At 40.0% G+C, this 12,295-nt stretch overlaps 1 protein-coding gene across 1 annotated transcript; it reads right to left on the bottom strand.

Annotated features, from left to right (window-relative positions):
• Nucleotides 1–2,877: 2,877 nt before the first annotated feature.
• LOC137955523 (pectinesterase-like) lies at nt 2,878–5,259 on the bottom strand. The gene is made up of 3 exons (XM_068802503.1): nt 4,486–5,259; nt 3,876–4,341; nt 2,878–3,696 (listed from the first exon to the last, which is right to left on the bottom strand). The coding sequence occupies exons 1-3, from the start codon at nt 5,011–5,013 to the stop codon at nt 3,002–3,004; spliced, it is 1,689 nt and encodes a 562-aa protein (XP_068658604.1). The 5' UTR covers nt 5,014–5,259; the 3' UTR covers nt 2,878–3,001.
• Between the last annotated feature and the right edge of the window lie 7,036 nt (nt 5,260–12,295).

The raw sequence follows: 12,295 nt of genomic DNA, 5'->3' as shown, positions 1-12,295 counted from the left end.
CGACATATTATGATGAGACTTCACATGTCAAGTTAGATTTCAATGATGATCATAGCACAGTATTTCGTTATCTCTTATATTTAGTTTGCACGGATGATGCCCCTTCACGGGGTCACGAGCTTCTCCACCGGGAATTAAACTCGACCGGCCGGCCATTGGACATGACTGTTTTCTAGATAAGAAAGTGTGATCAAATTTAGTGCGGCACTGCTGCCAAGAGGAGGCAATCATTTCTCGTACTTGTACAAATCCCATCCTTTCCTACTTTTTACATTCCAGAGTCCGGTGTTCTCCAAATTAATAAGAAACGGAAATTTGTAGCTGAGTATTAACTTTATACGACAAGGAAGAAAAGGGCAAAGTTGTTGCAGCCATTCAGAGTCGGACGCATATAAATGTCCATGTGTGGATGAGGAAGCTCTCGTTGCTTTCTAGCCGGGGCCAGCGTGGTGATCAATAATGAAGACAGATACCTGTCACTGAACATGGGCCAAGTAGAAGCTCGCTGGAACTCATATGCCTGAGTTCGTACTTGCTACTCGCACCCATGTTGCTTGTCTCAAGTTCTGAACTATAAGGAACCAGTTTCCGCACTGCGGATCGTCGTCTACGAGTGTTGATCAATTCATACAAAATAGGATCATCGGAAAGAGTGAGGCAGTAGTAATTAAAAGAGTGTCCAACGGAGGTAGCAGGCCTCTGTTCTCATCCAGTCAAAAAGGGGACCGCCCACAGGTGAATGAAACCGTTATAAAAATTCTGAATCACGAAGCACCAGGTTATACAGTCTAGCAGGATTGAGCTTTTTCCATTTCTTATCTATATTGCCCGAGCCCAAATCGAATAGTTTACCAGGCGCTAGGGGCATAATAACAACGAATAAGATTCGAGAGTAGTGGCATCTGAAAGGAAGAAACAAGCTCTCCTTTTTCAAAAAGAAGCACAAACGTCATTCGTCAAGCGTCTGAAACAGATAGGCAAAAGACCCTGATCACTTTAACGAGTAAAAAACAAAACAGAGAGAGCGGGGGAAGAGCAAGATTTAACGGGTTATCCGTGGCGGGAAAGAGAATCCGAGGGGCGTGCTCTCTCTCCACGAAGATTGGACGTAATGGTCGAAATGGCCGAAGAATAAAAGAGAAGCGGGTCGGGGGTCAGACTGTGTCAGTGAGAGAATGTACATTATAAAATGGGAACGAAGAGGATTAAAGAAGTCCGAAACGAACTTTTTTCCGTTTACACAGAGGTAGAGAGATGCAGATTTGAACGGGGTGCGGAAGGTTGATGTAGAACTGGCAGACATGTGCCCTCCTGTAAACGCGCACATGCAAAAGCCACGCGGCGCTGCCTGCTCTCGGGCGTAGCAGAAGCAAACTCCTCATGCTTTCCCTGTAAATTTCCAGACCGCCACTGCCGTGCCTACGCTTCGGGCGCAAAAGGACGAAGACGACCCAGGGTAAAGTGTCGCAAGCGTTGATGCGTCGTCCTCAAGAGTGCAGCATGAGCGAGTCGCCGAAGAGCCCGTGATTTTCGGCTTCAAAAAGAATCCATTGTTTGACAAATGGGTTCAAGGCAATAATGTTGTGGGTGAGAATGCTTCTTCGCTGATATTTCAATAGATCTTCGCAGCACGCTCATTATCCAACACTAATCAGCAAAATTTGACCCCAATCTAACCCTTTTTCCCTACAGATTTGTTCTTCCATGTAACAGATCTGCTGAAAAGTGGCATTCTATATTTTTTGTGACTAAAGAATAAGTGTGAAATAAACACGAGGTAATTAAACATTGCTGAACTTGCTAAAGAATAAGTTTAAAGAGGGAGGCATAGTATCACCCTTGCCCTTTTCTTTCAAATATATAAAACAAATAGCAAGAACAAGAAGAAAAAAAAGGCACCGAAAGATATCCCACTATAACAGGAGTCCGAAGAACAGGCTTTCATTATCGGAATCAGAAGCAGAAAAACCCGATTATCATTGTAATTTTCTGAAATTAAATGTAAACTCTCACCATTAATTTATGGTGACTACAAAGATTTTAATCAAATCTTACATGGCATCTGGAGTCTAGGTTGATCTCCGTCATGCTCTACCATTGGTTTTGGCTACCATTATGCCAATCAAGACCAAACTCATTATAGTCAAGGACGTTGTCTCGTGTGCATCTTGTTGAGGCTTTCACTAGATCGTGTTATCTAAATGTGTTTGCACCCTCAGATTGGTTCTTAGACATTGGAGTTTTGGCCCATATGTCCAATGACTCATAATTATGGGGAATCGTGTCTCTTTACCTAACACACACTCGTATTGTCTCTCCTACCCCCAATATATTAGTTGTTAGATGTTTTAATTGTTTCTTATCTCACAAAAAAACTTCTCTCCATTAGTAAATTAACGTCTTATTTTCCTTTATCAGTTACATTTACTAAAAATCATTTTACTGTTCATAATCGTCTCACAGGAAGGGTGGTGGCAATCGGTTAAAGAGATGTCAGCATATGTGCTAGAGCGTGGCAACTCTGCCATTATTTATGTTCTTAGGAATAAATCCTTACATACTTCCTATGATTTATGGCATGCTTACTTTGACATGTAATCATTTCCTTTGAGAACTTATTATTGTTGACAAACTTCACACAAAGTAGACGGATATCCCGTCCCGTCGTAACAGAAACTCAAAGACGAGTTACACCAGAGGCAGAAAAACTCCATTACCATTGTAATTTATGTTTTTTTTGAACTTTTAAATATGGAGCAAAACATCTTATTTAGATTAAAAAATACTACCTCGTGAACTCGCCAAAATATAAATCCCATCTAAGTCCATGAAGCTATCTCATTGCCGATTACACTAATCCGACTCTCACCATGCCTCATGAGCAATTAGACACTCCACCTTATTTATAATTTCAGCTCCTAACTTAAGAGTTGATACACATGTGGTCAAAGCTAAATCTTCTTAGCTTCACAAATTACAAATCTAGGGTCCATACGACGTTCTAGCCTAAACCATAGATAACTGGAATAGAAGTTAATGTCAGCCATTCTCTCCCCTGGATGAACGGCTCCACTGTAAACTGATTAGCCTCAACCGAGCTATTGATCACTCTGTAACCAGGCCACTTCACCCTGTTCGTAGTGTTGGCACCAGGCCCGCGGTTCATGTACTCTCCGTAGTAAAGAGTGCTGAGAGCAAAATCCCCAGCCCACTCCAACCACCCAGCAGGATCGATCGCATCGTCAATGTAAGAGTACATAATAACTGTTCGAGAATATTGCTTCCAAGGCCGACCAAGATACGTCTTGTAGGAAGACTTCACAGGGATGAGATCCGCTGCTGCTGCAATCTTACATGTTTGGATGGAAATCCCAGTGTTCTGGTTTGGGTATTCCCTCCCTTGCGCAGTAACGATGTTCTTCTGGTTTGGGTTTGGCTTCCGGGAGTATAAATTACAGTTTTGGAGCACCACAGAAGCATCGCCAAAGACGAAATCCACCGTGCCGTAGACGTCACAGTCCCTGTAGAATTGCCGGAGAGAATGCACATATAGGGTGTCTTGATACCCCACAAAACTGCAACGATAACAGGCGGAGAAGTCGGCACTACTACGAAACGCCACCGCTTGGTGTTTGTCGGGTCCAGCTGAATTCTCAACGGTAATGTCGCGCATTATGAAGCCCTCGCCCGCAACAGCTGCAGAGTTATTCCAAAATGGAATTTCAGATAGCCACATTGGAGCTAGCTTTACAAATACACAAACTAACCGCTTTCTTGCATTCTCAAGTCATGACAATTGACGATAGTTATGGTGCGATGTCGTCGACGGAGGAAGAAATTAAGGAAATGAACGAAACCCAGTGAAAAATTCTTACCAACGGTAGCAGATCGGAAAGTTGTCCAGCCATCGACTATGTTCCTGTTACCCTTGATGATGGTCTTCCCAATGCCATCCCCTATAAGCATCAAATTTGTCTTCTTCCTCACCACATTTACATATTCAAGATAAAGACCCGCCTTTATGTGGATCACGAACGTCTGCTTTGTATTATTCGGTGCGGCCTCCACCGCCTCCGTAATCGTCGTGTAATTCCCGGTTCCGTCTCTTGCCACGACCAGGTCGATTTTGGTTACGTTCACGCTCGTTTTTAGAAGTCTTCTGTCTTTTTCCGACATCCAGGACGGAAAGCCATTAACCATCTCTCCATATTCCGGGAACGCTTCTTCGGTCTTGGGTGTCGGTTTCGCCGCGTTACGCGCCGGTAACTTCTTGAGCATCGCTAACGAGTTGCTGACCATTTTCTTTACGCGTTCGAGTCTGGCGATAATCAGATTCCTTACCTGGATACCCACATGGATCCACAAGTTAAAAGTAATTGTTTTGACGTATGAATCAACAGCGAGTTTCGATACCAACACCAGAGTGCAGATCCACGACGACATTCCTCGAGAAATGAAAGCGTTAATTATAAAGAAAGGAATCACCTGGTGGTCGTGGTTGTCGTACGAGAGGCCATCCAAACACGTGTCCTGGTTGGTGATGCTTGCGCTGAGGAGGGTTTGGAGGTCGTGGAAACGCTTGGAGGCGTTTTTGGGGGAGAGGTCGGAGATGCAGGCCTCGAGCTGGCCGACGGTGTCGTCGAAGAGCTGGAGGCAGTCATCGAGCGCTCTCTGTTGGCGAACGCTGAGTTTGAGGAGATTGTGCCTGATGCCGCTGCAATTGGACGCCGACTGCTGGACGACTCTCACGGTTTGGTTGACAGCAGCAGCAATTATTTGAGGGATAGATTTAGAGGTGAGGTCAGGGAAGGAAGTCAGAGTGGAGACGCAGAGGTCATGATACAATGTGCCTTGGCATGTAGATTTAGCCAATTCAAGGTGCCTATGTACGTGAAGCGGTTTAGAAGGCTTCCCGGGGTTTTGGGTAGGAAAAAAGAGGAAGGTTAGGAGCAGCGCCGAGAACCCAACGACTGAAAAGAAAATGTGGCTTCTTCTCCTGATGAAACCATACATTCTGTTAAGGGATGGATGACACGCAGCTGCTACAGGGTAAGTGAGATGCGAGCAAAGTGGCCACGGAGGAGCTTGATCCGAACCCTTTTATAAGGAGACAAGCGAGATGACAAGGCTGTTTGCCGTTGCCGTCTTGCCGGAACGTTTATAGGGAATCCTAGTGATGAAACTGAAACCACAGAACCGTGTCATTGTTACCGGAGACACTGACCTGAGGCTCGTCGGCGCTACAAAATTGACGAGACATCAATTGTTCAATCGAGATTAGCAGAAGAAAATTTAAAAATAAAATAAAATGAGACGTGTATAGAGAGAGCTTGAGATGGATAGGACGTCAGTAGCATTCAAGCGTGTTAAAGGCATCGTCAGTGGGGACTTACGTAAGCTTTATGTAATTATAAGATATTATTTTTTATTTCATCTTCTCCAGAATTTTATAGATCTATTTGACCCGGTTGGAAAACAATCCTCTTCAGTCTCTTCTTCATCTTCTTTCTTATTCTCTTTTCCTTAGCTTTTCACCTGTGAAGAGCCTTTGTCTCTCTGCCATGAGAAAGATAAGAAGGTCTACTTTTTGGCATTTTTTTTGTATTTAATTGAAGCAGAGGAGGAAGTAGAGAAGATGATCCCTCACTGTTATTGTTAAGGAAACTGGTTACTTGTCCAAGTGCTCTATCAAGTTCCATTATAAATGGATTTGCAATAAAAATGAATAGGAAATTTTCAGCCTAGTAAAATCTGATTGGGACAGATCAAATGCTCGTGTTCTTCTATTTGTTTCTTCCCTTTTGTCTGGTTATTGCTCTTCTTTCTTAATCTCTTTTCCTTATTTTTCAAATGAGAAGAGCCTCTCTCTCTCTCTCTCTCTCTCTGCATACTTTTTTTTGGCATGTTTGTTGTATTACAGGGAAGGAAAAGTTGAAGGTTGCGTAGTACAGAACCTAAGTGCGTTGCACCTTTCATCATATAGTTGCACAAGCTTATAAATGATCACCATCAATCATACCTGTTTACCAACCTGGTGCATTTTTTTTACTATTATCGGTCGTCAACGATCTCTATCCATGGATCACCGACAAAATACAGAACAGACCCCTAGTTACACTCCTCCCACTGGTGCTGCTAACTGCAAGCATAAGTGCTCAATTCACTGGTTCTTCATTCTCTATCAATGGCAGCAGTACAATCAACAACCTCTGTGTCGCATACACTTGTCTTGCTTACATCAATCGTGCTAATTAGGACATAAATGTAAGATCTCTTAAAACTGTTTCTATGAAATCGTTTCTCCGGTTGCAAAGCTTTAACGGTGCACCTGTCTGCAATGAATACCCCTGTCACGGAGAAGAAACTGGTTGGATCAGACTGAGCGAAGGCATGGAAGGGCCATTGCCATAAAGTCTCCATTAGTGGGTTATAGTTATCTGTCGAAAACATCACGGTAAAAATCAACGATAAACTCAACCGTTGTAAACAGATTGTATAAAATCGCAAGAATCGGGATTATAAATTATAAAACTCTTGTATAAATTACCTTTTCGTTCAATAGAAATCAACACGGAAAAATGAACTTCCCTGTTTTACATGATATTTTGAAGTTAGGTCAAAGACCTATCCCAAAATGACTAACCAACATAGGAAACCTCTTTCCTTATTAATAAACTCAAGATATTTATACTCACTAATCCATGTGAGATTATTCATTAATACTCCTCCTCACATGTAGGCCCTCTTTTGTGGCTCTACAAGTGGATAATTTTATGTGTAAGCTCTTTTTTGTGGCTCTACAAGTGGATAATTTTATGTGTAAGTTCTTTTTTGTAGCTCTACAAGTAGATAGTTCAGGTGTATGCCCACTTTTGTAACTCTACAAGTGGATAATTTAGGTACAGGCCATCTTTTGTGGCTAAGTGGATTATTTAGGTGTAGGTCCACTTATGAGTACCCGCTCTGGTACCAAGTGAAGTTGGGTCTAAGATCTATCCCAAAATGACTAGTTATCTTAGGAAGTTTTTTTTTCCCAACAGATAAACTCAAGATCTTTTTACTCACACCCACATAGGAGTACCTGCTTTGATACCATGTGAAAATCTTTTCTATTATGCAAGAAAAAGGGACAACACAATCTGCGAATCCTAAAACTAATGCTGCGGCCGCTTCCTCAGGTTTGTTACAAACATTATTGCGACTCCATCGATTGATTATTGATAGTGGTGCAACAAATCATATTTCTTCATCTCCAACTCTACTTGTCAACAGGAACAAAAATACTCTTTTGCCACCAGTTGTTATGCCAAGTGGAGAACAGACTCCAATTACTTTCATTATGAATTTACCTTCAACTTCCACTGTTACTTTAAAAAATATGTTTGGTGTGCCATCCTTTAAGGTGGATTTAATGTCGGTGAGTCGAGTTACTAGAGATCTCAATTGTTCAGTAACCTTTTTTCCCTCATTGGTGTATTTTGCAGGATTTGACGACAAAAATGACGATTGGTTTGGGTGAACAACAAGACGGACTTTATCATTTGGTTGTGTTAACATCAAAGAAGTCAAAACTTCCACCTCTATCAGCATTGCCGATTGGGGCATTTATCTTCGTCTAGATTAGATTTTATGGTAAAACATTTGTTAGATTTTTCTTTCCAGTCTAATAATGCTTTTGATGTTTGTGCTTTTGCAAAATAAAGTAGACTTCATTTTTTTGTTAGTTCAATTTCGTCTGTTAGACCTTTTGAATTAATTCATTGTGACATTTGGGGCCCCTATAAAACTGCTTCTTTTTCTAGTGCGAAATATTTTTTTACGATTGTGGATAATTATTCTAGATTCACATAGGTATTTTTTATGTATCACAAAAGTGAAACACAACATTTACTTGTCAGTTTTTTCTCTTTTGTCCACACACAATTTCATATTTCTATAACCAACATTCAAGTTGATAATGGTGGGGAATTCTTTTCCATGTGAGAATTTTTTAAACAAAAAGGGACCACTTATCAGCATTCTTGTGTCTATACTCCCCAACAAAATGGGGTTGTAGAGCACCCATATTCTTGAGTCAGCTCGAGCTGTTCGTTTTCAAGCCCACCTTCTTTTACATTTTTGGGCAGAATATGTTTCTACTATTGTTCATATAATTAATCGTTTGCCCACACCACTCCTTTCTCGCCAAACTCCTTTTGAACGGCTTTATGGCAAGTTCCCTTTTTATTCCCATCTTCGAGTTTTTGGGTGTCTTGCTTATATTATTGATGTACATGTCCCCCATAAATTTGCTCCGCGAGCCAAACACTGTATTTTTCTTGTTTATCCAGTTGGACAAAAAGCTTACAAGCTGTATGATCTTACCACTCATCAAATGTTCACTTGTCGTGATGTTATTTTTCATAAAACTATTTTCCCTTATGAGTCCATTCCATCCACTTCCTCAAATTCAACCCCGATGATTCCTCTTTATGTACCCGATGCTTCCCAACATCTGTTATCGTTGACTCCAATTCTTTCTCCACCATGATCTGTTACTCCTTCTGAACTTATTTTATGTCGTTCCCAACGTCCTCATAACCCTCCCTCGGCTTTACATGACTATGTTTTCAACCAAGTGACGTATCCCGACCATTTGTCACCTTTGTCATCAGGTTCACAAAAAGGTACGCGTTATCCTCTTAGCAATTTTGTCTCTTATCATCGTTATTCACCACAACATTACTCTTATACTGCTACAGTTAGTCAAGATATTGAGCCTACATCTTATACGGAAGCAGTTTCTCATTCCCATTGGCAAGAAGCAATGCAAACTGAATTGGCCACTTTAGAAGCCAACCACATTTGGTCCCTCACTACTCTTCCTCCTAGTAAGAAACCCATCAGTTGTTGTTGGGTTTATAAAATCAAACAGCACTCGGATGATATTATTGAGCGTTTCAAAGCTCGTTTGGTTGCGAAAGGTTAACAACTGGAAGGTATAGATTACCATGACACTTTTTCTCCCACTAATAAAATGGCTATTGTTTGTTGTTTATTGGTTTTAGCAGCCGCCCAGGATTGGTTTCTTCACCAACTTGATGTCAACAATTTTTTTCTTCATGGTGATCTCCATGAAGAAATTTATATGTCTCCACCTCCTAGTCTTCGGCAACAGGGGGAGAATCTTGTATACCACCTTCATAGTCCTTATATGGCTCAAAACAAGCTTCCAACAGTGGTTTGCCAAAATCTCTGCAGCTATCCAAACTGCTAGATTTTTTCAATCAAAAACAAATTACTCATTATTCACATATCAGGAAGGAAAATCTTTTACAACTCTGATGATATATGTTGATGACATTCTTATTATGGATAATGATGTCAATGCCATATTAGCTCTCAAGAAATTTCTCTAGCCATTTTTGGATTAAAGATTTGGGTGATTTGAAGTATTTTCTGGGCATCGAAGTTTCTCGGTCAAAGAAAGGTATTTCCTTCTCGCAATAAAAATATACTTTGGAAATTTTTAAAGATGGTGAATTTTTGGATGCTGAACCTGTGAACTTTCCAATGGAGTAAAACATAAAGTTTGCAGATTCAAGAGAATTGCTTAATGATCCATCTCAGTAGAGGCGACTTGTTGGACGCCTAATTTATTTGACTATCACCCGACTAGATATTACCTATTCAGTCCATGTGTTAAGCATATTCATGCATCCAGCACGCAAACTACACATGGAAGTTGTCTTGCATGTGTTGCGTTATTTAAAATCAGTCCAAGACAAGGTTTTTTTTTCCCATCTCAAAACGATTTATCCTTGCGAGCATTTTCTGATTCGGACTGGGGTGGTTATCCAATATCTCGTAGATTCACTACAGATTATTATATTTTTTTGGGATTTTCTCTTATTTACTGACGGACAAAGAGGTAGAAACCGTATGTCACTCCTCAACAGAAGTCGAATATAGAGCCATGATAGGTACATGTTGTGAATTATCCTGGCTACGTCATTGTTGATAGAGTTGAGAATATTACATCCTTAGCCAGCACTGTTATATTGTGATAACACAGTTGCCTTACACATAGCAGCCAATCCTATTTTTCATGAAAGAACCAGACATATAGAGATAGATTGTTATTTTATCCATGACAAAATACAAGATGGTTCGGTTGTAACCAAATATGTTGTTTCAATAAATCACTTTGTGGATGTGTTCACCAAGCAATTGGGAAATGAAACCTTCTCAACTATAATGTGCAAGCTGGGAGTTCTTGATATTCATTCTCTAACTTGAGGGGGAGTGTTGAGAAAATCACGGTAGAAATCAACGATAAACTCAACCGTTACAAATAGATTATATAAAATCACGAGAATCGCGATTATAGATTGTAGAACTCTTGTATAAATTACCTCTTTATTCAATATAAATCAACACGGAAAAATAAACTTCCTTGTTTTACATGCACTGCAGCGAAACTAATCAAGAAGAAGCATTAGATGTAAAGCAGCTACAAGTTTGGTGATTTCAGGAAGAGAACACAGGGAAAAAATTCAGTGGGGAAACTGTTCTCTGGTCCATCTTGTGGATAAGACTTAAATTGAAGTGTCGAACTTCCACTCGGAAGGGTCATGCATGTCCCTGCTATGACACTAGAACCATAAGCAGGCACCACAGAGAAACACCCTTTGTGCCGAGGAAATGTAGATCCAAGTAGAACATCTCTGTATCTTCTCCCGGTGAATCTGTTTGGTCATCTTCTCTTACCAAAAGTTTGAGGATTCTCACCCACAAAAATGCGTCAAATTAAGGAGGAAATATATATCCAACTTTACCTTGCATTTGTTCTGTCGGAGAGGTCGGTCACTTAGTAAAAATTCTGAGCTTATAGAATTCGGAGCAGAGGCAAAAGTTTCTCTCCACTTCTATGGAAGACTTTTGTTGCCTTCTGTTGAAATTATGGTTTCAAATATATTGTTTATAAAATAAAATTACCATGATTCATATGGCGTGGGGCCCATTTCTAGATGCTTTGTCATTGGATGTTCAGTATAGGGAATAATGGCCAGCACATCCCCTTGTAGAGGTAGATTAAATGGGTGCATTGACTTAGTAGACACATCCCTTGGGAATAAGGAGATATGTCTCTCTTGAAGGGATGTATCCCTCCTGAGAGGATGTATCTCTTCTAAGAGGATGTGTCCTTATAAAAAGTCATTAGTGCACCCTTTGAAAATCTATATAAACCTCCATGGTCTTACAAGTAAGGCTAAGGCTATTTGCACACCCAGTCTGGCTGAACGGGAGCAAGCTTATCACTTGTAAACGAAGTATAAAAGATTATCTTGTGCACTTCAAGTTCTGTTTATATTCTTCAAGATGAAAGGTACGCTCTCTTTATTCTTCTTATTTCAATTCTATGATATATGTATGGCTTTCATGATAATGGAATTATGGAGGATTTAAGATCTATTTTCTATGATGTTTATATTATTATTAGACATCAAGTCTAACAAATACAAGTGAGTAATGCCTCTGCTGGTATCATAGAGATAGATTATAGGTTTCTATATTTTTCCATAATTTTTTTTATTTTTGGCTATTTATTTGTAAATGGAAATAAGCCTAAGCCTAGTTTATTGGGTTCTAGCGCCATTGGCGGGCCTGCTACTATGCGCGGGCCTGCTGTGCGGGCTATTGTGCACGGGTTGCTGTCCACGGGCCTGATGGTGTAGGCTTGTGCGGTCCGGGTCGGTAATGACCCAGAACCATGAACCAAACTGGGTTTTTACTAATATAATGAACCAGAATGTGTTTTAAGGGTTTATTTTTACCCAGAATTGTATTTTGAATAGGATTTCCATGTTATTTGGCTATTTGAAGTATTTATAATTAGTGTTATTGCATGCCATGTTATATATTTATGTATTTGTATGGGAAAATTAACTTAATTATATAATTTGCAAAATCCCCAAAGGTTAATGCATTTTGTATACATTAAATTAATTTTATGTGTGTTTATTTTGAGTATAATTTGTTTTATGAGTTATACTAATTTTATTATATGATTAGCAAAATCCCCAAAGGGTAATGCAAATTGTATAATTAGATTAGTATGTTGTAAATTAATTCATATGAATCCCCAAAGGGTAAGTATGAATTAATTTATTTGTTTGTTTGTTGGTTTGTGATTGTTGGTTGTTTATCATGTGTGGATTGATTTGCCTAGTAACTCTCATGAATCCCCAAAGGGTAAATGGGAGTACTAGATGGTTGAAATGATTCTATAATTATGTATGTTCTCCCAAATATT

The sequence above is a fragment of the Aristolochia californica genome, unplaced genomic scaffold (genome assembly GCF_029961685.1).
Source record: "Aristolochia californica isolate CCGP_79_NKW_82.1479 unplaced genomic scaffold, dmAriCali1.0.hap1 SCAF_2, whole genome shotgun sequence".
Classification (NCBI taxonomy): domain Eukaryota; kingdom Viridiplantae; phylum Streptophyta; class Magnoliopsida; order Piperales; family Aristolochiaceae; genus Aristolochia; species Aristolochia californica.
The sequence above is the reverse complement of the archived record's forward strand: the minus strand, read 5'-3'. Positions and strand labels throughout refer to the sequence as shown.

Bases quoted from the DNA above. Each gene is read 5' to 3' on its own strand.
- LOC137955523 (XM_068802503.1), bottom strand. From the start codon at position 5,013: ATGTATGGTTTCATCAGGAGAAGAAGCCACATTTTCTTTTCAGTCGTT. The intron at 4,342-4,485 runs GTGATTCCTTTC...GTGGGTATCCAG, and splicing joins ACGACAACCACGACCACCAG to GTAAGGAATCTGATTATCGC. The intron at 3,697-3,875 runs GTAAGAATTTTT...ATAACTCTGCAG, and splicing joins TTTCCGATCTGCTACCGTTG to CTGTTGCGGGCGAGGGCTTC.